Source organism: Staurois parvus, unplaced genomic scaffold (assembly GCF_062004578.1).
Source record: "Staurois parvus isolate SC_StPar_1 unplaced genomic scaffold, SC_StPar_1.0 ptg000081l, whole genome shotgun sequence".
Taxonomy (NCBI): Eukaryota; Metazoa; Chordata; class Amphibia; order Anura; family Ranidae; genus Staurois; species Staurois parvus.
This window is the reverse complement of record NW_028317877.1, coordinates 3,112,552-3,138,538: the sequence shown is the minus strand read 5'-3', so window position 1 is coordinate 3,138,538 and position 25,987 is coordinate 3,112,552. Positions and strand designations below refer to the sequence as shown.

The 25,987-nt window shown below is 41.3% G+C and overlaps 1 protein-coding gene across 1 annotated transcript in view; it reads right to left on the bottom strand.

The window, feature by feature from the left end:
• The window catches only part of SRD5A2 (steroid 5 alpha-reductase 2), a 112,822-nt gene that overhangs the window by 33,584 nt on the left and 53,251 nt on the right, over positions 1-25,987 (bottom strand). The window contains exon 2 of the mRNA XM_089669829.1: positions 1,172-1,335. Coding sequence (XP_089525955.1) covers positions 1,172-1,335 — 164 coding nt within the window. The remainder of the gene's footprint in view (positions 1-1,171; positions 1,336-25,987) is intronic.

Here is a 25,987-nt window from a genome sequence, read left to right as displayed (position 1 = left end):
AGGCTGAGCTGATGGGCGCTGATTAGGCTGCACTAATAGGTGCTGATGAGGCTAAGCTGATGGGTGCTGATGTGGCTGAGCTGATGGGTGCTAATAAGGCTGCACTAATGGGAGCTGAAAAGGCTGCACTGATGAGTGCTGATAAGGATGCACTGATGGGTGCTGATGTTCACTAATCAGGCTGAAATGAGGGCCGTTGATGATACTGCACTGATGGGTGCTGATGAGGCTGCTCTGATGGGTGTTGATAAGGCTCCACAGATGGGCACTGATAAGCTACACTGATGTGCACTAATGAGGCACCACTAATGGGTACGGATGAGGCTTCACTGATGGGGCAGCACTGATGGGCACTGATAAGCAGCACTAATGTGGCAGCACTGATGGGCACAGATAAGTGGCACTGGTGAGGTAGTGCTGATATGGCCACACTGATGGGCACTGATAAGCAGCACTTGTGAGGCAGCACTAATGTGGCAGCATTGATAGGCACTGAAAAGCGGCACTGGTGAGGCAGCCCTGAGTGGCACTGATAAGTGGCATTGATGAGGGAGCACTAATGAATCACTCACTATCTCCAGTACATATAATCTCCTTCGCTCACTCTCTGTCTCTGTGTGAGGGAAGGAGACCTATCAAACTCACAATGACCATGCTTTATTTACACTTGTGATCGTGTGTTATTGGATACAGCGATCACATGGTAAAGGGCCGCTGTGATTGGCCATTTATCCCCATCTGTGATACGTTGTGTCCAATGCACACAGCAATCACAGTTACTTATCGATGGATGACCCAACAGGCACGCAGGAAGCTCGTTCACAGAAAGACATCAATGTACACCCTCCCAGATTGAGAGAGAGGCACTGTAGCCATATTTTGGCTGTGGTGCGGTAAGGAAGTGGTTAAAGGAAGTTGAAACACAGATTACTGGCTAGATCACCAAGTGAAACAAAGGAAAAAAAGCTTAATAAAAGAAAATGAATACAGCCACCACATCTAACTGCAATGGATTACATTTTTGTTTTTGGGTATGTAAGTATTAACTATTCCCATTGCGGGGATTGCTTTTTTTTTCTTTTTGACATTTTTTTAACTATTATTTACAGGAAACTGCAATTTCCACCATAATTTCAAACTAATTTTTTTCATGTTTAATAAAACAAATTACCTGATATAAATCGGATGTCTGTATACCAATTTTGTGGATAGGTTGCAGCATAAACCATGCAATGACCTTGTAAGAAACCATTGTATGAACAAAATATCACAGCCAAAATTACTATGTATAAAGGTGTAGGTCTTCCTCTTGTGATTGCTGAATAGATAAAGGTCCTAGAGAAATATAAAGATATGGAAATTAAAAGATTGTGTAAATTAATCCACACATATTATGCAATACTACAGCATGTAAACAATAACAAATGACAGTGAATATGAAGAAATTTTAATTGTGCTTTTCATATCCATATTTCCTTATGGATTTTCATATTATAAAGAGACAGTATAAAACACTGGAAATATTCATTGTATACATTGTTTTTCATATTTATGTTTGTAATTTAAGAAATAATGAGAATGATTAAAATCCTAATGTGATATGTATTTACAGTATTTCAGTAATCTTTTTTGAAACACTTGATAATATAATTTGCCTTTACACACACTGCATAAACCTTTCTCTATGCAAACACAACTGTATTTGAATTTTTATTTCTGAGATTTAATTTTTTTGTCTCTAATTCCAATTAATACAGCATATTAAAGTATAATTTAAAGGATAAGTTCACCTTTTAACAAAAAATAATAAATGCACATTTTTTTGCAGGTAAAATAATGTGCATTCATTATTTTTTGCTTGTGGAGCCTCTAAAGTCTAAAGCATTGTACCGGTGATCAGCAGATTGCTGGTGCCATGCAGCTCTCCTCCTGGCCTGTCAGTATATCTGCTTGCCTGTATATCTCATACGGGCAAGCAGATACTTATTGACAGGGAGGATCAATGAACTACCACAGTACTCCAGTTCATTGAAAACTACAAGCTGACAGCCACAAAGGCTGCCGGGACTTGTAGTTTTCCCATTCACAGAATACTGTTAATGATGGACGCGGCCTGTTGGGTGGAGCCGTGCACGACAATGTTTTTTTTAAATTGTGATAGCTAGCGAGGGGGGAGAAGATCCCCTGCTAGATGTCACAGCAATGATTGGGGGTGTGCCATTCTGACCGTAACATGTTACACCCTGAATATGGGTGTAACATGTTACGAAAGGTGAACTTATCCTGTAGCCTCCCTAGCGGGCTGATTATGTCCATATTTCTGTGCTCAAAGCAGTACATTTTTCTGTAATTTTTAGGAATAACTCACTGAAATCTGTTCGAACAAGAGTCTAGTAAACATCCCAGGTATGTTAAAATTTGAAACACGAAATCATAAATTATAATTTAATAAATAATCCTAAAAAATATTAATATAATAAAAAAAAAATTTAATTAAATAATGTAATCAAACCAAAAACACTGAAATTTGAAATATAGCGCCAAGTTCGCACATCACTGAGCAAAGTCGCAAAATCATTTTCAGTGTCTGATGACGAATTTCCCCACGAATCATTATCACTCAATTCAGCAAGTGATTCTAATTTACTATCGCTGTTCTCTAGCTGGTCTAAAACCGCTTTTGACCTAAAGGGACGCTTTTTGGACACCATGGACTTTTCTCAGTTTCCAGGCAGAAAGAACAGTAAAAATGCAGGCAGGGCACAGGAGAAAGCACTAGGGACAAAATGTATGTGAAATGGTTTGATACAGTAATGTTTTACTATGCGATTTTAGTGAATTTAGTGAATGTCACTTTTACAACTTTCAAATTTCCCTTCAGTTCCGTCCCCGTACCTTCTAGACACTCGCAGGGAGCAGAACCCGGAAGACAGATATCGGCATCGGCTGGAGGACATTGCCGTGGATGCTGCAGACATCGGGGGACATCGCAGGAGCGAAGGACAAGGTAAGTGAAGAAGAGATCCCAGAGCAGTGCTGCAATGTATTCCTGAGTGTAGCTCGGGGTTACCGCTTGTGGTACTGAAACTTTACCCCGAGCTACACTCGGGAATACCGCCAGGGAGGTTATGGCAAAACCTTTTTGGGATTTGGATAGAGGGTTAGAATTTTATTGCTGTATATGTCCCCATTAGGAAGATTTACTATTTAACTGCCCTAATTGCCAATGTCACAGGGAATGAATGTGAGGGTGTATCCAAAATTTTGCATTACCACAGTAATAGAGGGGAAATCTCCCAATTGGGACAGTAGTTCCCATGTTGATAAGAGGGATTTTCTTCTCATCAGAAAGATATCCTAATTTTCTAGATGACAGGAAGTGAAAAATCCTGAAAGTGATTTTAACCTTTCCTTACTTTGTCCAAAGTGAAAAATGAAGTTTTGGCTTTAGATATACTTTTAATCTTTGAATGTAATATAGATAATTTATTATGTATATAACATAGAAAATACTTATTTTGTGACATGTTCATAATTAAAACTGTTTTATGTACAAGGTAATAAAAAAATATACATTTAAATTCTTTTAAACAAAGAAAACACATTCCCGCAGTTTCCTAACTGGACATACTGACCGCTTTCTCCAGATATGCCTGTACTGTCTCCCGCTTTTCATATTAACTCTGAAACTGTCCCAACACCAAGGGTACACATTCCAGAAAGCAAAGACAATGTTAACCCTCAGCATCCATCATGCGGCACGGGATACCATGTGTCCTTCAGAAATGGCCTGTTAGGATCCTCAGGGACAACTGATCTAGCAAAGCACTTAATTCAACGAGAATTAGTGAGCACCGGGCTACTAACATTTGATCAACTGGAAAATTCCTCCTGCGCTTAAAGGAAGTGATACCTAAATAATGAAGCTGCCAACACTCTAAACTGATACCTTAACAGTGAAATAATCTAATAAAAATTAGTGCAGTGCTAAAAAACTTAAAACAATACCAATAATCTAATAAATAAATCATGCAATTGTAACACACAACATAATGATTAGTGATGAGATCGAAGATCTAAATGGTGTACATACTGACTAAAGTGCTCAAAACATGCATACTGAGGTCATCTCCACGACCTCTATAAAGTGCGAATAATACCACACGAATTAGTGCAAACATACGCCCCTAAACACCTCCTACTGAAAAGTAGATATATCTTAAATCTCCTACAGTTGGGGAAATGACACACAAAGTGATTTGTGCACAATAAATACTTTACAGTGACCAAACTGATAATAAATAAATACCAAATGCAATAGTGGTGTGACCCTCCTGCGCTCCAAATATTGTGTTTAAACAATTAAACAAATTAAATATATGAACCCCAAAACAGCTGCTAGCATTAAATCATATACCAGTGATCAAGTGAATATAAACCATATAAATGCTGCGCTACATTCAAATTAAAGTGAATGTGGAATCCAATGACACAAATCCAATATAGTGACAATAATATGGAAATAAATATATAAGTGCTTGATAATAACAAAAATCATTAAATCAAACACCCAAAAGATGAAAAACCAAACACTTAAATCTATACGCATGTGCATAAATTACACATACATATAGTTACATCACACGTGCAAATGTGAAGTGAAATAATATTTACTTATTAAGCGCAAAAAAAAAAGTCCAATATATAGATGTTAAAGGTGAAAAAATGTAAACGGTGTTTCCAATAATATTATAAAGTGACCACAGGTGAAACAAATCGTGCAGGTATCTGAGTGTAGATAGAACTTGTGAATCCAACCACCTTCTGGATTAGCCTCTCACCTCATCACTTTGACCCTTGCGGATCAAAGAGCAATAATGGATCCCTCTCACAGATCCTCCAGGCACCACAGCACTCCAGAAACGCTTTTCAGAATTCAATATTCCCACTTAAACTCTTTTGGCTTTGGATACACTTTAATACAGTGGCTAAATGGTTAGCACTTCCACCTGGCAGTCATTGGTTCGAATCCCAGCCACGGCACCACATGCCTGGAGTTTGCATGTTCTCCCTGTGCCTGCGAGGGTTTCCTCCGGGTGCTCCGGTTTCCTCTTTCTGTAGATAACGAGCCCTTTGTTCTATGTCTTGTTCTCTCTGTGCTTCTAATAAGAAATACTCAGTCTTGAGATCCTCCAGTTGTTGCTGTGTATAATTCTTTCCAATCGAAACAGCACTGTTGAGTTGCACGTACTGAAGCTCACTGTGACGGTCCTGGGTATATATAATTATTGATAGAGATACGTCCAGATGAATATTGCAGCAATGTCCAGTTGCAGATGACCTGAGAACAATGTGGCGCCTGTCTTTTTCTCCAAGACCTAAAGACAAGATCAGCAGTCATAGGGGGATCTTCCAACCAAATTGGAATGGAGCTTCCCATCTGCAGAAACTGTGCTGTGCAACTGAAACTCAGAGTCGTTTTTATTTTTTTTTAAATACCAAATGCAATCATAAAATTAAATAGTAAACAATATATATATGTAACAAATAAAGTCTCTATTAGTCCATAGATCTTCCAATCAATTGTGTTTCAAAAACAACCTTCCATGCAGAGTGAAAACGTTGTGAAAATTGTGATTGTGTCAGCAAACATATCCTCAATGGCTAAATTGCCCCCTCACCTCCTTTTAGCGACCCACCGGGCCATCTCCCTTTCAGGATCACTCCAGGATCCTTATCAGGCAATAGCTGGTATTAGTAGTAATCCACCTGTGGTCCCCCTCTCTGCTGGTTAGCACGGTACTCCAGGCCTCTCTCGACATGTACATCTGCTATATGACATACTTTCCCACATGAACCACTGTGAGAGACAAAAGATCCTCCATAGTGTAGTAATTTAAAGTAATAAAGCCTTTATTTAAAGTAACAAATGCCCACTCACTTGTATAATGTGACAAACTCGCATATGAACCTCATGCTTTGGTGTACTGCAAGGGTTAGGAATATTGGGTGTCCTAAGATGGCATCCACGCCGGATGAGCATCTCCGCGTACTGGAAGCTGTGTCACCTCGTACCAATGCGTTGCGTCACTGAAATCACGTGACTTCCTCAGGGTAATCCTCAGGATTACCCTGAGGAAGTCACGTGATTTCCGTGACACAACGCGTTTGTATGAGGGGTAATCCTGAGGATTACCCTGAGGAAGTCACGTGATTTTAGTGACGCAACGTGTTGGTACGAGGTGATGCAGCTTCCTGGAGTGATCCTGAAAGCGAGGTGGCCCAGTGGGTCGCTAAAAGGAGGTGAGGGGGCAATTTAGCCATTGAGGATATATTTGCTGACACAATCACAATTTTCACAAAGTTTTTAATCTGCATGGAAGGTTGTTTTTCAAGCACAATTGATTGGAAGATCTATGGACTAATAGAGACTTTATTTGCTACATATATATATTTTTTACTATTTCATTTTATGATTGCATTTGGTATTTATTTATTTATTATCAGTTTGATCACTGTAAGGTATTTATTTATTGTGCACAAATCACTTTGTGTGTCATTTCCCCAACTGTAGGGGACTTAGGATATACCTACTTTTCAGTAGGAGGTGTGGAGGGGCGTATGTTTGCACTAATTTGTGTGGTATTGATCGCACTTTATTGAGGTCGTGGAGATGACCTCAGTATGCACATTTTGAACACTTTAGTCAGTATGTACACCATTTAGATCTTCGATCTCATCACTAATCATTGTGTTGTGTGTTACAATTGCATGATTTATTTATTAGATTAATATTATTGTTTTAAGTTTTTTAGCTCTGCACTATTTTTTATTAGATACTAACATTTGATGATTGCCCCGAGAACTACTGGGCATGGAAGACATCTTTCCTAGGCATCATCAGAGATCTCGGTCTTACAGCTAGAGAGGAGCTAGATCTGCTAACAAAGTGGCTCGGACCAGAGTCATCTTGACAGGCCAAGAAAATCAAATCTGTTCAAATTCATGATCCAGCTGCTGGGGTTAAAATGGTATGACAGAGATTAGAGGACTGTTATGGAAGCCCTGAAGCTATTTAGAATGCTCTGTTGAAGAAACTGGAAGACTTCCCTAAAATCTCTAAAAAAGACAACCTAAAGTTAAGAGAACTTGGTGACATGTTGTTGGAGGTCAGTTCAGCCAATACCGAAGGCCACCTTACCAGGACTGGGATATCTAGACACAGCACGTGGGATTAAACCAATAATTGAAAAGCTCCCATACAATCTGCAAGATAAGTGGATTTCTTAAGGCTCTAAGTACAAAAAAAGAGCATTGTGTCTCCTTCCCACCATTCAATTTCTGTCAGAAGACAGAGGTGTCAGCCACTAATTCAACTTTACATCATAACAACTCTGAAAAGAAGTCTATGGACCCAGACAGTTCATGCCCAAACCATAAAAAACCACACCCATTGACAAAGTGTTTTGGATTCAGAAGCAAGCACATTGACGAACATAAAACTTATGTGAAAGAAAATGCTATCTGTGTCAGATGTTGTACATCCACCAAAAATATTGCTAAAGACTACAAGGTCAAGATAAAGTGCAGAGAGTGCAGCAGTAACCAGCATGTTGTATCTAAGTGTATGTAGGTACTATATGTGCGCAAGGGATGAGGCCCAGATCATGTTTCAAGATTTGTTTAGTGACTGTATACCCCTCTAACAAACCTGACTGTTCTGTGAAAATGTATGCACTGTTAGATGATCAAAGTAATCGCTCATTAGTCAAGTCAGAGTTCTTTAATATGTTTAACATTAGTGGTGATACATTTTCTTACACACTAAAAACATGCCCAGGTACTATGGTAAAAACAGGGCGTAGGGCATCTAACTTCACTGTTCAGTCTATTGATGGGAAAACACACATACAACTTCCCACTCTCATTGAATGTGACATGATGACGGATGACAAGTCAGAAATAACAACCCCCACAGCATTTTCCTCATTTGAATTCCTTGAATTCCTTAACAGATAAGATTCCTGCAATTGACTCTAATGCCCAAATACTCCTCCTGCTAGAGATAGATAGTCTCAGGGTGCACAAGGAGCGTAAGCAGATTAACAGACCCCATAACATGTTTTATGCACAACATTTAGATTTAGGTTGGGTCATAGTTGGAAAAGTATGCTTAGGTGGGGCTCACACACCAGCAGACGTGAACTCATTGAAGACAAACGTGCAGCCTAATGGGTGTCTCTCTATTCAGCCCATGCACAAGCTATATGCGAGTAAAAGAGACCTTTAATGCTTGTGAACTACAGCCATGCACTCCCTCATTATGCCATACAGGGACCACAGCTCATAGCATGGACAGTTTAGGTGACATGTTCACTAGAACTCCAAATGATGAAAGACCAGCTATGTCCATTGAAGATCATATGTTGCTTGATGTAGTTGAAAAGGAGATGTTTGTGGACAAAGCAAACCACTGGGTAGCACCCCTACCATTTTGCTCACCACACCCTAGACTACCAAACAACAGGTAGCAACACAGAAGAGACTCCTTGTTCTACAGCTCTACTTTGCAAGAAAGCCTAAACAATGAAAGAAAATTTTGTGAACTTTATGCAAAAGATTTTTGACCATGACCAACCAGAACCTTCCCCACTCTGAAACAGGGTGAAGAGAGTTGGTACCTACCAATCTTTGGCATCTATCACCTTCAAACACTAGGGCAGATCAGAGTAGTTTTTGATTCTAGTGCTCAGTATGATGGCATCTCATTGAATGATGTACTTCTTAGCAGCCCTGATTTGAATAATATGCTGCAAGGTGTCCTTATATGTTTCCGCAAAGAGCAAGTTGCAGTTACTACTAATGTGCATCACATTTTTTACTATTTTGTGGTTAGAGAAGATCACCGCAACTACTTGAGGTTCAAGATATTGACTTCAACAAAGAAATTACAGAGTTCAGGATGAAAGTACATCTTTGGAAATAGTCCTTTACCTTCTATAGCAATTTATTGTCTAAGACAAATAGCTAAGCAGAGAGTGAGTATGGAGAAGATGTAAAACAGTTTATCTTAAGACATTTCTACATAGATGATGGATTTACATCTGTGCCTACTGAAACCGAAGCAGTCAGTCTCCTGCAGAGAGCAAGGGAGTTGCTTGTCTAATCTTAAGCTACACAAGGTGGCATCCAATAGAAGTTCAGTAATGGAAGCATTTCCTGCACATGACAGAGCTAAAGAGTTAAAAGACCTTGTTCTAGGTGTCAATCTTCTGCCCCTTGAATAGAGTTTAGGAGTAAATTTGAATCTTCAGACAGACAGTTTTACCTTTCAAGTGTCCAGAGAGGTGAAGCCATAAAAATGAAGAGGTATCCTAGCCACAGCAAACAGTCTTTATAATCCATTGAGTTTGCAGCCCTGATCACTCTGCAAGGCAAAGCCTTCATTAGAAAGCTCTCAATAGATCAATGTGACTGGGACTCCCCACTCTCTCCAGAAAGAGAAAAACAGTGGAGACAGAAGAGTTGATTCATCTTGAAGATCTCAGTATTCCTAGACCCTATGTGCCAGTGTCGCTAACATCTAGTGTGAAGAGGAATATGTGACTTTTCTGGTGCTTCTACTGTGGCGAAAGCAGCTGTAGTGTATTTCAAGGTCATAGACAGTAGTGGTCAATGTCATGTAGACTTGATTATGGGCAAATCTAATGCTTTTGATTCAGCAGGCTTGGGTAGTATTAGCATCACCTGGTGAGTTCACTTTAAAATATCTTTACAAGTGCCAGTAAAAACAAGTTCAGAACCTTTTTGATACCTTTTGCTGGAAGCAAAAGTATTTACAGTATCTTACCTCCAAACAAGAAGAAAGTGGAAAGAGGAAAAACTAAATGTTCAAGTAGGAGATCCTATTTTGTTGAAAGACCCTCAAGCAAAGTGCAATGTATAGCCAGTGGGTCTTATTATGAAAGCCATTCCCAGTGGTTATGGTAAAGTTCGCAAAGTAGAGAGACTACAGCATACCTCCAACCTCTCTCAGATTTAAGAGTCCTTTTCTAGAATAAAGAGCTACCTAGTTAAATGTTACAGTAATTCAAAGAGATTTAGTATATAGTAGGGGTATATATTTATACCAGGTGGGGAGTGTTCTGTATTATTGTATATTATCAATGTGTTGATTAGGGAGCTATCTACTGGGCATTCACTGCAATTGCAGTCTATTTTCTGAAACAATAGGAAGTTTCACTCATAACAGCCAGTTCCAGCTTAGCTTCCAGAAGAACACATCACTGAAGGCTTCCCTCCCTTGATACACATGCCTGTAAGTTCTCTCGTTGTTTGTCAAAGTCACATAAATAGTTAGATCGCATTTTAAAGTATTCAATGTGATTTGTATGTAGGTGTTTGCAAGAAATGTATTCATTGTATGCATTTGTGAAAGATGTGTACAAACATATTTCGGCTCCATGCACACTGCGCATTTTAATAACGCTGATAATGTTAGCTGTGTAAAGTCACGTTAAAATCATGAGTTTTTCAGCGTTTTTTTAGCATTTTTGCATTAGTGTTTAGCTGCATTTTTTCGCGTTTGGGGTTGTTAGCGCTTTTTATGACCAAAAAAGTCCAAAAAAACACTGGTTTGCCGTGACTTACCACATTTTACTGCGTTTTTCAGCATTAGATCATTTTTACAGCTAAAAAGCTCCTCTGGAAACCCACTAGTTCTGGGTTTTTTTCCCAGCCAAAAAACGCCCCTGCCAAAAAAAGCTGATTACAGTCTATGTGTGCATGGACACATAGGATAACATGCTGGGGGGTTTACTGGCTGTAGAAAAAAATGTTAAAAGCCAAAAACTGCCGCTGTAAAAACGTCCAGTGTGCATGAGGACTTAGGGCTCATGTACACTGCAGCTACTAAACTCACATTTAGGAGCTGTTCAGTGTTTTTTTCAGCAGCTCCTGAACTCACCCTAATATTTTCCTATGTGTCCATGTACACATCTTCGTTTACAGTCGTTTACAGGCAGTTGAGTTTACATGTGTTTTTTTAATGCAACAAACTTGCGTTCAGACGTCGATGTTATCAGCAAACGCTTGTGCACGCAGCTAAACGCGTCTAAACGTGGCAAATCGCGTTTATAAGCATTTGTGTTTGAAATTTTTTTTAACTCTTCCAGTTCCCAATGCTGTCCAGAGCCTTTTTTCATCATGAAAAATGCATGTAAAGAGTTTTCAAGGTGCTCAGATGGAGAAAACACTTAACACAGGATGTTCCTACCAAGCTTGTCACACATTGTAATGACCAATTCAAACCTCTCCCACCCTTGGAAACAAAAGATATGTTAAGGCCCATTCACACCTCAAATTCCTAATGAAGACCCCCTGCCAGGTGACCTTAATGACTCACTCCAGCAGACACCTTCCCACCCTTGGAAACAAAAGAAATGTTAATGAGCAACTCACACCTAGCTAATGTCAGCACATACTGCTGTCTCTGCTTCTACTCTGTATTTATCTGAAAAAGTCTGAAATAGTTAATAATTTACCACTTTTCAGTGCATTCTGGGCATTTGGGAAGTTCTCCTGTGCTTATCTTTAAACAACGGTTCTAAACGTAAACATGCATAAATGCGTTATGCAGACGCGGCTAAACACGTTTTTTAACCTACGTTTTCCAGCAGTCAGTTTTCATTGTTCAGAAACGTCCCGTGTACATGGGGCCTTACAGTTTTACAGAACTATTCACAGAAGTAAATTTAGTTTTGGAATGAAACACAACGCTGCTTCTGGCATTTTTGTTAGCTAGCTGTCTGCTGTTAGTAGGACAGCATACCCCCTATAATAGTCAGGGGGAGAGATATGAGATGTGAACACAGGTGCAATGATTTTGTTGCTGAAGTCCTCAAGGACTATACCTAGGTTGTGGGGGCCTCAGCTTTGTAGCTTTGACCCCAAAATAAAGTATGTCATTGTTTATTTATCTTCTGTTGCAAATGAAATGAAATAAATACAACAGTGTCCCTCTCTACAAGGCTTTCAAACCAGGAAAAGATGTAGTTTAGTGGCAAGTACAGTGAGGAACAGAAGTATTTGAACACCCTGTGATTTTGCAAGTTCTCCCACTTAGAAATCATGGAGGGGTCTGAAATTCACATTGTAGGTGCATTCCCACTCTGAGAGACAGAATTTAAAAAGAAATTCAGGAAATCACATTGTATGATTTTTAAAGAATTTATTTGTCTTGCACTGCTGAACATAAGTATTTGAACACCTGAAAAAATCAGTGTTAATATTTGGTACAAAAGCCTTTGTTTGCAATTACAGAGGTCCAACGTTTCCTGCAGTTCTTGACCAGGTTTGCACACACTGCAACAGGGATTTTGGCCCACTCCTCCACACAGATCTCCTCTAGATCTGTCAGGTTTTGGGGCTGTCGCTGAGCAACACAGAGTTTCAGCTCCCTCCAAAGATGTTCTATTGGATTTAGGTCTGGAGAACAGCTAGGCCACTCCAGAACCTTGATATGCTTCTTACGGAGCCACTCCTTGGTTATCCTGGCTGTGTACTTCGGGTCGTTGTCATGTTGGAAGACCCAGCCACGACCCATCTTCAATGCTCTGACTGAGGGAAGGAGGTTGTTGCTCAAAATCTCACAATAAATGGCCCAATTCATCCTCTCCTTAATACAGTGCAGTCGTCCTGTCCCCTTCGCAGAAAAGCACCCCCAAAGCATGAGGTTACCACCTCCATGCTTCACAGTAGGGATGGTGTTCTTGGGATGCAATTCATCCTTATTTTTCCTCCAAACATGACGAGTGACGTTTAGACCAAAAAGTTCTACTTTGGTCTCATCTGACCACATGACTTTCTCCCATGCCTTCTCTGGATCATCCAGATGGTCATTGGCAAACTTCAGACGGGCCTGGACATGTGATGACTTGAGCAGGGGAACCTTCCGTGCAATGCATGATTTGAAACCATGATGGCATACTGTTCTACCGACAGTGACCTTTGATACTGTGGTCCCAGCTCTCTTCATGTCATTGACCAGTTCCTTTCTTGCAGTTTTGGGCTGATTCCTCACCTTTCTTATCATCAGTGATAACCCATGAGGTGAGATCTTGCATGGACCCCCAGTCTGAGGGAGACAGTCGTCTTTAGCCTCTTCCATTTTCTAACAATTGCTCCAACAGTTGATTTATTTTCACCAAGCTGCTTGGCAATTGCCCCGTAGCCCTTTCCAGCCTTGTGGAGGTCCACAATTTTGTCTCTGGTGTCTTTTGACAGCTCTTTAGTCTTGCCCATGGTAGTAGTTGGCGTCTGACTGACTGTGGGGTGGACAGGTGTGTTTAAAAAGCTCAGACAGGTGCTACTAAGTTAGATTAATGAGTGGAGTAGAGGTGGACTTTTTAAAGGCACAGTAACAGGTCTTTGAGAGCCAGAATTCTTGCTGTTTCTTAGGTGTTCAAATACTTATGTTCAGCAGTGCAAGACAAATAAATTCTTAAAAAATCATACATCATGTGATTTCCTGAATTTTTTTAAAATTCTGTCTCTCAGAGTGGGAATGCGCCTACAATGTGAATTTCAGACCCCTCCATGATTTCTAAGTGGGAGAACTTGCAAAATTGCAGGGTGTTCAAATACTTCTGTTCCTCACTGTATACTGAGTACTCTCCAGCGCTCCAGGAATCAAATACCAAAGGGAGGCCCAGGGAACCAGGACAGGAGTGGCCTATGGATAATGCTTCAGGGATGCAGCCCTCCTCAGATGGGGGAATCAACAACTGGAAAAAGAGCAAACAGGTGGAGCAAACACCTAACGCATTATCCAAGATTTATTGAGAAGTAAAAAGACAAAAACATACTCACAGACATAGCATATATGTAAAGCTTTGTATGATAGAGTTGGCCGCAACAAAGGGCAGGGTGTTCCGACGCGTTTCGGGGACAAATCCCTTTCCTCAGAGCTACTCAGCCATTTAAAGAAGATAGTTGATACCTACTTTCCTAATAACTTGCAATTGTGATTCTATGTTTTATTTAAATATATGAGAAATTCATAGCTCAGTAATAAACTGTGTTTGCCTTAATTATCATTTCTGGATTCAGCAAGGTTTTCTGTAAAATTGGCTAATAGTTATTAGCTGCTGTGCCTGCTAAAAGCAAACCTGTTTAAAAATATTTTGTTACGTGCATAAATTAATGTGTTATACAACTGCATAAGAAATTTGTTGACTGCAGTAAATGCAAATGCTGAGGCAAGACATCTTGCCCTGAGTTAGCAATATTTGCAAAGCTTTAGTAGCTACTTAAAACCACATATAGTATCCCGGTTTATGTTAATCACAAACTATTATTACAGCAGAAATCGGCTTTTACCAGTTTAAATTAAAGCGGTAATAAACCCAAATAAAAAAAAAAAAAATTTCCTGGGTTTCCGCATGACAGCATACTGCGGGTGAGCTCTGCCCCTCTGACGTCAGCACCACCTTCGTAGCAAATAAAAAGAAGAGTTAGTTCTTACCCAGCGTTCTTTTTTCCAACCTCGCACCAGATCCACCTCATTTGACTTTACTTTAGCTGCCATTTTCCACTATGGTGCAGCCTCTCCAAGGTGGCAGACATCCATGTGGCCTGGTAAATCCAACATATTGGATGTACCCGAGGGTGCTGAGTCCTAAAATATGGTGGTATATATTTCACTGGGATAGGAGAGCTCTCAAAATGTAGGTGCCTTTTATTTTCCCTTCAAGATGCTGTTCCCCAGCTTTCTGTAACTTGGGAGGCTTCCTAGGGCACGCACATGCTCATCGGCGCTTTCTTATGCTGCCCCTTCTGGGTTTGTGGCCATAGACGTGATTATCGTGGTGCACATGTAAAATAACACAAGGGGTCACCTCTAATTGCAGTATTAAAAAATAGTTTAATGAACCATAAATTGTAACACTCACATTGAGTGATGGAGCTGAGAGACGAACCGGACATCTGCGCTCCACGGAAGGCATCGGCTCCTATAGTAGAAAGGGAACACAGAACCGAAAGTGCCGTCAACAAAACACAGTGGACCATAAGACCGGAAGTGGCATCATGGAAAGTGGATCTATAGCCTAGGTAACGCGTTTCAGAGCACCAATCAGCTCCGTTGTCAAACAGGTTTTGACAAAAGTCTTGAGGTCCACGGTGGATTTTTGATGTCACTTCTTGTTTCGTGTTCCCTTTCTACAATAGAAGCCAATGCCTTCCATGGAGCGCAGATGTCCAGTTCATCTCTTGGCTCCATCTGGTCCTGGAAGCTGCTACTAACACACCTGATGAGTGGCTGCGGTTCTCACACTTCTTATGATTATTTTATGTCTTCACAAATGTGAGTGCAACAATTTATGGCTCATTAAATTATTTTTTAATGCTGCACTTAGAGGCGCCCCCTTGTTTTCCTTTTAATTTCTGCAGAGATAAACTCCAGTCTCCCGGTGGATCTGCCTTTAGGTGTTTTTATGGACTTTTCTCGGTCCCAATGGAGAGGCACACAATATTATTTTTTGCAGAACGTCAAGTCAAAAACTGCACAGGCAGTCAAGCCTGCAGAAAAATCATTCTGAAGAGAGGAGAGAGTGAAGGAGCGAGAGAGAGGGAGAATGAGAGGGACGGAGAGAGAGAGAATGAAATGGAGGGAGGGAGGGAGGGAGAGAGAGGGGGGGGAGAGAGAGAGAGAGAGAGAGAGAGAATGAGAATGAGACGGAGGGAGAGAGAGAGGGAGGGAGAGAGAGAGAGGGAGGAGAAAGAAGATCCCAGGTTGCAGAATATGAAAGGCATGTCCATCTTTCAGCCTACTCCCAGGACACAAAGCTGCCACACACATCTTACCTTTAGGAAGTAATGGTGCCCCAAACTCTTGTACCGTTATAAGGTGGAATATTTAATCACTTTCAAGTGCACGGCGAGTAATATTCACCACATTTCACATCAGCTAAGTCACTGCCTCTTCTATATCAATCTGTCGTGCAGGCCGGGACTTAATTGTTGGGAAATGCAGTGCAGGACATTACTCTGCCTGCACTCGAAAGCGAATAAAAAGTCCCCTCCCTGCTTCCATCCCCCCACTGCTGATTTTTCCAGGTGGTACTGGAGGACCTGGATAGGAGCAGGAGCACTTTGCACCGCACAGCATTTGAAGCAGCCTGGGGAGGCGCTGCCCCCTCAAAAACTGCCGCCCAAGGCAAATGCCTACTTTGCCTTGCGATAAATATGCCCCTACTGGGATGACTGATTCCTGCGCATGTGCTGGCCAGTGAAAATGGCTGAAGACCGGCGCCTGTAGAAGATGCCAGTACTGGCAAGGGCAGGAACTATTGAAGGAAAGGTAAGTTTAGCTCTGCTTTAAGATAGAAGCTGATTGGTTACTATGCACACCTGCTCCAGAATCAGTATGCACCAGTTTTGGTAAATTCCCTGCATTATATTGAAAAGCAACTCGAGGTATGACTAGTTTTAGTATGGGTTGAATTAATGCACTGTATTGTATTAGATGAACCTACATTTTCTATGAATATTTTTGAGGCATTAAAGGCTGAGTTCATCTTTAGGAACAGATTTAGGGTGTACTATGTTCCTAAGCACCCTCACACCACAGCCAGAGCTCCATCCATTGTGACATTGTATGTGTGTTCCTCTCCTTTGCATGCGCTGTCACATTAAAAATCAGCTCAGCTGTGTGGGCTCTGCATCCTTCATTTACAGAGATCTGTGAATGAATATTATTATTATACAGGATTTATATAGTGCCAACAGTTTGCGCAGCACTTTACAAAATGAAGGTAGACATTACAGTTACAATACAATTTGGTACAAGAGGAAACAGAGGGCCCTGCTTGTTAGAGCTTACAATCTAGGAGGAAGGGTTGAGTGATACAAAAGGCAATAGGGGGGATGAGCTGATGGAGGAAATAAATGGCAGTTTACTAATTAGAAACAGGATAGGCTTCTTTAAAGAGAAAGGTTTTCAGGGATCGTCTAAAGGATAGATTAGGAGATAGCTGGAGAGATTAGGGTAGGGAATTCCATAGGATGGGAGAAGCTTGGGAGAAGTCCTGGAGGTGAGCATGGGAGGAGGTGGCATGGGAACTAGAGAGCAGAAGGTCTTGGGAGGATCGAAGAGACAGCGGTTTGGTTGATGTTTTGAGACCAGGTTGCTGATGTAGCTGGAGGCAGAGTTGTGGATGGCTTTGTAAGTTGTTGTTAGTATTTTGAATTTTATTTGTTGGGCGAGTGGAAGCCAGTGGAGGGATTGGCAGAGAGGGGTAGCAGACACTGAACGGTTGGTAAGGTGGATGAGCCTGGCACAGTATTCACGATGGACTGGATGGGGGATAGCTTATGTAAACGTAAGCCAATGAGGAGGGAGTTACAGTAAACTACTTGAATAAACAAGTCCTGTCTGTCACCATGGCAAGATGTTTATCCTGCCATGGTGACAGATGGGACTTGTAGTTTATGTTTCTCCTGCCTAGCCATAGAGTTGTACTTGATGTGTATCCTGCCTAGCTATGTTAAAGTGACCTTATTGCAATACATATTTCTACATCAATCAACAATCTTTCTTGCTTCTACATCAATCAAGCTTCTTTAAAGTGGAACTTTACCCGAACATTGTAAAAAATATTGAACGGAAAAGGTCCCGATCGCAAGGGGAGATCGGAACCTTTCCGTGAGACACCGCGCTCCCAGCACATTGGTGTTTTCAAATGGTATGCAAATATGCAGCCACTTAGCATCAAGGCCCTGCCACCAAGAGGCTGCATATTTGCGTACGGTTGGCGTCAAGGGGATAATCAACATGTGTGAACAAACCCTTCCTGGTGATTCACCATGGAGCAAGATGTTGAGGAACAGGAACCTTTTTCATAACCTACTAGTCTAGTATGGTGATGTCTGAGAGGCCCAACTGATCTATGAAGCGAGGCAGGTATGTTTTTTGTCTAAAAGATGACTGTCCTACCTCCTTTTCAGGTAATTAGACACTAGGGAAACCCCACTGGTGCGAAATCTTCACTTTGTGCAGTTGTTCCAGCAGTGGTTGGTGATATCTTCTCATCATTATGGCGCATCTAGAAAGACCGAGCAAAAGGTGATGTGCTCCATCAACACTAAAGCTGTACATTGAGCTGCACATGTGCAGTTCAGTGTACATTTCCAGAATCTACCAGGATAAATGAAATGCTGTCAGCCATTCTGACTATGTGAATCAAGGTGGCTGAAGATCCCAACCCAGAAAAAGCCAGTGAGAAAATATACACACCAGCAAGGGAGCTAGGGAATGTCACATCACTAGAGCAAAGGTGAGTAGAGAATAGTATAATATAGAAAAAAAATAACAGATATTGTGGCTGCATTGCTGACCTCCTTATATATGTTAGTTGCCTGGTTGTCTCTGGATTTAAAGTGTTTCTTAAGGCTCTAGGTTTTTTACCTTCATGCTTTCTATGTATGAAGGTAAAAAACCTTCTCTGTGCAGCAGTCCCCCAGCCCCCCCTAATACTCACCTAAGCCTCCTCCCGGTCCAGCGATGTACACTGGAGTCTTGGCTATCCTCTCCTCTTTGGCTGAGACAAAAGCGGGAGCCATAGGCTCCCACTGTTGCCAATCACTGCTAATAAGCCAATGAAAAGAGAGAGGGGGCAGGGCTGAGCTGCGGCATTGTGTATGAATAGACATACAGAGCAGCAGGTGCCCCATAGCAAGCTGCTTGCTATGGCGGCAACCAACAGGAGAGAGAGGCCAGGAGTGCCAGCGGGGGACCCGAAAAGAGGAGGATCCGGACTGCTCTGTGCAAAACCACTGCACACAGCAGGTAAGTGTAGACATGTTTGTTTGTTTTTTTTAATTTTTTTTTTTTACTTAAGCCTTTAAATTCTGGGTTAGCAACACAGAATATATTCATAACATTAATCATCATGAAAGCCAGGCATCTAGCATTTTCAAAAGGAGAGGTAAATAATTACAACTTATATAGCATTCTCACTACAGAGTTCATTAACCTCCTTAGCGGTTTTCCCGAGTGTAGCTCGGGGTAAAATTTCTATACCAAGAGCGGTAACCCCGAGCTACACTCGGGCTTACCATGCGGCGTTGCTCTGGGGGTCCCTGCAGCACTTACCTTGTCCTTCGCTCCCGCGATGTGTCCCCTGCAGCGTCCCCGGCCATCTCCTCCGGCCAATGCCGGCATCCTGCTTCTGTGTTCCGGTCCCTGGGACGTCGGGACAGACGGGCGCCGGAACCGGCGGGAAATTTGAAATTTTTAAAAAATGTCATTTTTGCTGTCATTGCTGTTTCAATGCATTTCACATATATTTTGTCCCTGCTGCTTTGTCCGGCGCCCTGCCTGCATTTTGAATGTTCTTTCTGCCTGGAAACTTAGAATAGTCCATGGCGTCCAAAAAGCGTCCCTTTACGTCAAAAGCGGTTTTAGAACAGCGATAGTAAATCAGAACCACTTGCAGAATTGAGTGATAATGATTCGTGGGGAAATTCGTCATCAGACACTGAAAACAATTTTGCGACTTTGCTCAGCGATGTGCGAATTTGCCTCTGTATTTCAAATTTCAGTGTTTTTGGTTTGATTATATTATTGAATTAAATTTATTATTATTATACTATTATTTTTTATGATTATTTATTAAATTATAATTTATGATTTCGTGTTTCAAATTTTATCATATCCGGAATGTTTAATAGACTCTTGTTCGTACAGATTTCAGTGAGTTATTCCTAAAAATTACAGCCTACAATAAAAAAACTACATATTTCCATGCAAAAAAATGGTACCGCTTTCAGCACAAAAAATCGGAAAGAATCATACCGCCAAGGAGGTTAAACTCAGCCCTCTGATCATATCTGCAGTTTGTGAAATTTTACAAATACTAGCAAATGTGTGCTAGTTCATGAATGGATACAGTTAGAGTAAATTTATTTTGGGCCCTGGGTGATTCATAACACGTCTGGAATGCATTAACGGCAATATTTTAGCAGGACAGATATGAGTGTGCCATCTTACTACATCTCTCAAAGGGTAAACAGAGTGTAGAGCAGGGGAGAGAGAGGAGAAAGAAAGAAAGAAAGAAAGAAAGAAAGAAAGAAAGAAAGAAAGAAAGAAAGAAAGAGGATTAATGATAGCAGAACATGAATTGGGGATGAAGGGGAGACACAGTGGAGACAAATAGCAAAGAGTTGTGCAAAAGGGAACATAAAGAGGGCAGAGGGCAGAGAAGAGTAAAAGCTGAGTGTTGGGAGAAGCAGAAGCAGATAGGCCCCTTTCCCACGGGTGTTCCGTATGTCTGTTTATCATCTGCCCATTTATGGATGAAAATTGGACCCCCATGTATTTCAGATGAACGTTTTTTTTACATCCGTTAATGTTCGCATCTGTTAACATCTGTTTTTTTAGCAGAAGAAAACCCTATTTTTCTTCCACAAAAAGAAAAACGGAACGGACGAAAAATGGATGTAAACAGATCTAAACGGATGTAAACTAATGTAAACGGATGAAAAAGGATGTAAACGGATAAAAAAAGTATGAGAAAGCAGATGTAAATGAAGAAAAACGGATGTAAACTCATCCGTTTTTTCTTTGAAAAAATGTGTCTGAACTGAAGAAAAAAAACGGAACGGTTGTGTAAAAGAACCCAAAGAAAGAAAACAAAACAAAATTCTTAGATTGTAAGCTCCAAGGAGCAGGGCCCTCCTAACCCTGTTGTATTGAACTGTATTGTTGCTGTATTGTCTCCTGTTATATTGTTAAGTGCTGAGCAAACTGTTGGCGCCATATAAATCCTGTATAATAATACTATATCTATTGATATTTTTGTTGAATAAATTATTGAAAAGGCAAATTTCTCTTTGTGTCTTTATTCAAGAAGAACCTTTATCTGTAAGCACTGTTTCAAAGAAGTTCTAATGTTTGTCTGTTCAGCTATGTTGCAAATACTAAAAATTTCAATTGGATGGCTCATTTCCAAAATCCCCATCCACTGATTCAGCTACCTGAATGCAGTGGCGCTGCAGAGCAATGACTACATTTAGTAGGATGCAGTCTCTGTTCGGCTCATAATTTTACACTAAGTGCAATCAATTTTTACATTGACTTTTGTCCAGCTAGGTGGTGCTTGAGGGCCACCTACAGTTTGATTTGTGATCGGAGTTTGGTGGAGACTGAGCATAATGTGACCATGGACTCTTGGAAAAACCGGTAAAGTATATCTGATGCTTATTAGGTAGCGGAGGAGAAGATGATTATGGCTAGGGAAGGGGTGAGCTACATTTGGAGATAATTGTAGACGGGAGAGAGGAATGACAGTTGATTGTCTTTTACAGGGAGGAGATATAGAGAAGTCAAAGACCAGAAAGTGAAAAGGGAAGAAGAGGTAAAAAGGGAGCTGATCAAGGACTCGGGTAGTGGTTATGTACGAACTGTCATTTCTCTCTTAAAGGGGATATATGGGTAGTTTATACCTTTCCCTCTGAGTTGTATGTTACACTTATCCCCTATATAGCTGCTGGATTTGATTGGATCCCCCTGCCCTGCCCACTGATGACCCGTGAAACTCCAGGAATGGTGAAACAATTACCAAGGTGCCACTGATCGTTCCACACAGCCACCTGGAATATAACTGGCCCAGAACACAGTACCCGCTGTAAGCAGGGAAAAGCTGACACATACTGTATGTAAAGCAGTAAAAAGACGATGTGAAAAATGTGACTATGCACACCAGTTGTAGATTAAACTAAATCTGCAAGCAATCACTTAACACATGTCTACAGAAACATGCTGAGCTGATTCATAAAAAAACAACCAAATCAAAATAGTGTAACACATAAACATAACTGAATAAAACTGTCCAAATCAAAAAACATTCCAGTGCTGCTTGGGTGGATGGCTCTAACATAGGTAATGTACAAAAACCTCAGAAAATTTGAAATAATACGGTAATAAGGTTTAAACAAACCTCCTGTCAGGACCTGGATTACCTGCTGTGGCACTGTGCTTCCCAGAGCAGGAGGTTGTAGTTCTGCTGTCAACCAGCAGGTGTCTCCCAGCAACCAGCAGTTTCTAGTAACCAGGCTCCACCTGATGCTGGCTGTTGGGTGAGTATTTAGGTCCTCCTCTGCTAATACACTTCACATCAGTGTTTGCTGCCAGATATTGAGTGCTGTTTTTCCTGCTTCTGATCTTGCTGTTGTCCTGCATCCTGTACCCTGCTTCCTATTTTCTGCTTCCACTGTATTAGATCGTAGTCATGGTTCCCCCTTGTAATTTGTTTCCTGCATCTCCAGTTTATGTTGTTTATCCATGTTCCCCATTTTCGTGCATATTGTATAAAGTTAGTTGTAGTCTCCGACTTCATGTTATTTAGTTATATGGTTGTGGTTCACTTGTATTTTTATGTTTGCTGTTATTTGGATGTCTTTTGTTTTACTATTAATAACTTAAACCAAACTATGTACGTATAGTAAAGTACATTTATTAAGTGTAGCCACGCAGATCTGGCCATGTCTACTGCAGATCCCTGACACCTACCCAGAATTGTCACTCAGTAAATCCAGCACTCCTTTCAGCTCAGGTGATAAAGCATGGATTAGTGCTGAAAAAATACAAAGGCTGACATAGTGCTCACTGAGGTATGTTTATGTATAAAAGAAAGAAGAGAATGCACTCACATAACTGAATACAATTGCCCAAATCAAAAAACATTCCAGTGCTGCTTGGGTGGATGGCTCTAACATAGGTAATGTACAAAAACCTCAGAAAATTAGAAAATAATATAGAGGTAAGATGCCAGAGAACATAGAACAGGTGGAGAGATGACAGGTGGAGATCTGCCAGAAAAGCTAATACAGGCAGTGTGGGCAGAGCTGCAACAGTAGCTAAACAGTAGAGAAAGTTTAGTGGTGTGGAAACTGATGAGGGGACAAATTCAGGGGGAAATAGGCATACTGATGACTCAAGAATTCCTATGTGAGGGTGTGAGCAGGGCCAGTGCTAATGCTAGGTAAACTAGGCAGCTGCCTAGGGCGCAGCCATGGCTGCTGGTTTCCCTACTTCTTAACACTCCGCTTTCCCACACAGTCCACTGATGTTCCCCACCCACTGCGCTGATGTTCCACATCACACCTTCCTTTAAAATTTCCTCAGCCTAATCCACGTATGCTAGCTATGCTGTAGAATGCCTCTGATTGGCCAAGCTGACCCTTCTTCACTTTTCATTGGTTGACAGGCTCTTATTGGCTGCTGAGTGGCTTGAACTGTGTTGCTGTCACTTACGGAGCACGTTTGCAACACCTTGTGGCTGCTCATTGAGCTGGGCCCGCCTTTTGTTTGCACCCAGCAATTTGCGGCTCATCGAGCCAATGTCGCCCACTACGTATTAGCTGCGGCATGCTCACCGGACATCAGTCACTGTGAAAAGTCCCGCCTCCTCTTCACGTCTATTTGTTGTTGCATGTCTATGTGCTCCTGTCGGTGACCGTGATTGGCTGGACAGGGGACTGAGGTAAATTCAGCATGACAATTTGGTGGTGGATCAGGAATGGTCTGGGGAGGCATATCAATGGAGGGACGCACAAACCTCTACAGGCTAGACAATGGTACCCTGACTGCTATTAGGTATCAGAATGAGATCTTTGGACCCATTGTCAGACCCTACACTGGTGTAGTGAATCTTGGGCTTCTGGTGCATGACAATGCCTCATGTGGCAAGAGGATGCAGGCAGCTCCTGGAGGATAAAGGAAGTGATACCATTGAATGGCCCCCACGTTTACCTGACCTAAATCCAATAGAACACCTCTGGAATATCATGTTTCGGTCCATCCGATGCCACCAGGTTGCACCTCAGACTGTCCAGGAGCTCAGTGATGCCCTGGTCCAGATCTGGGAGTAAATACCCCAGGACACCATTAGTTATCTCATTGGGAGCATGACCCGATGTTGTCAGGCATGCATAAAAGCACATGGGGGCCATACGAACTACTGAGTACCATTACCTTAGACGACATAGTTGTGCGCTGGAGCGATTGTGGCGTAAAACCAAATCTCACCAAGCATTCACCCTATATAAATCTGCTTTCCTAACATACAATTCCTCCATCCATGCTGCTAAACAAGCCTACTTCGTCACTCTCATCAATAGCTTATCATCAAGTCCTCGTCGTCTCTTCTCTACTTTTACCTCTCTACTTTCTCCACCTTCGCCTCCGCCCAGCATCTCACTCACTGCTCACGAGATTGCAAATCATTTCAAAAGCAAAATTGATGCAATTCGTAGGGGCATCGCCACTGCACAGACATCCATCCCACTTAGCATACCTTATACTAAACCTCCCTCAACACTTTCCCCTTTTGACCTTGCTACTCCTGAAGAGGTCACTAAGGTTTTCTCAGAAGCCTGTCTCACTACCTGCCCCCTGGATCCTGTTCCCTCACAACTACTACGGTCACCCTCTTCTTCCGTCCTATGCTCCCTCACTCACATCTTCAATCTTTCCCTCTCTAACGGTGCCTTCCCCTCCCCTCTAAAGCATGCGCACATCACTTCCATACTTAAAAAACCCTCCCTGGACCCCACCAACCTGAACAACTTAAGACCCATCTCCCTGCTCCCATTTACCTCTAAACTCTTAGCATGCCTAGTCTACAATTGCCTGAGCTCCTACCTCACTGACAACAACCTTCTTGACCCTTTACAGTCTGGCTTTCGCTCACTACACTCCACTGAAACTGACCTATTAAAACTCACTAATTTTTTTTTTTTTTTCTCTTTTTCCTCCCTCCCCCAAAATAAACCCACCCACTCTGCATAATTCTATTATCCCTCTTCATACGCGAATATAGGGTACGAATCCTTCTATCTTTCTCACATAGTTACTTCATATATTTCACCATGAATTCTTCCCATGTTCTCCACCTCTTATTGAACAACCCCATTCTGTCTTCCTGCATATAGCACAGTCTCTCCATCTTATAAATTTGATTAGTTCTTTCCACCCAATCCTCTATCTTCGGCACCTCTGGTTTATGCCAAAACTTAGGTATCAACCCCTTCGCCGCATTTAGATAGCACCATATACCCGAATCCTTGTAGTTATTTACTGATAACTCTGTACTATGTAGGAGACATACTGCTGGGTTCAGTCCTATCTTTATCCCCGAGATATTCTCAATTAATTGAACGATCATCTCCCAGAAACCTTGAATTTTTGGGCACTCCCACCATATATGATATAAGGTGCCTATTTTTCCACATCCCCTCCAGCACTCTAGTGAATTTTCCCCACATATCTTATACTCAATGTTCGGTGTGATGTGCCATCTCGTTAAACACTTGTAATTTACCTCCACCTCTCTCATACTTATATTCTCGTGTATTAATCTGTATATTTTTCTTTGCTTATCCTCGTCAATCTCTATTCCCAAATCTCTTTCCCATTTACCTATATACATTGGTTTTGTGTAAGTGTCTAACTCAGTGAGGATTTTATAAATTTTTGCGGTGCCTCGCCTACCATCACCTCGTGTTTCTAACAACCTCTCAAAGCTGTTCCAATCCTCTCTCGATCTGAACGGTCTTGGGAGGTTTCTGACAAAGTGTTTTAATTGATAATATTTCCATTCATCTATTTTGATAAAAAGTTCCCTTTTATCCCCTTTCAAATCACCAAGTGTTCTCAATTCCTGTCCATCCATTATGTCTCTCAGTTGGATATCTTCCCTTCTAATCCATTTCCCTACACTTTCCTCCTTGCCTGGGGGAAAATAATCCGTATTCCTCAGTGGTATTAGTTGTGAGTTAAAATCCCATTTCATAAATTTATGCAATTTGTCCCAAACATTAAAAACATTTAATGTAAAAACACTCGTGGTATCTTTTAACCCCCTATATTGTGCTGGTGCCCAAATAGTTCTCTTCAAGGTAACTCCGCTTAGTTCATTCTCAATCT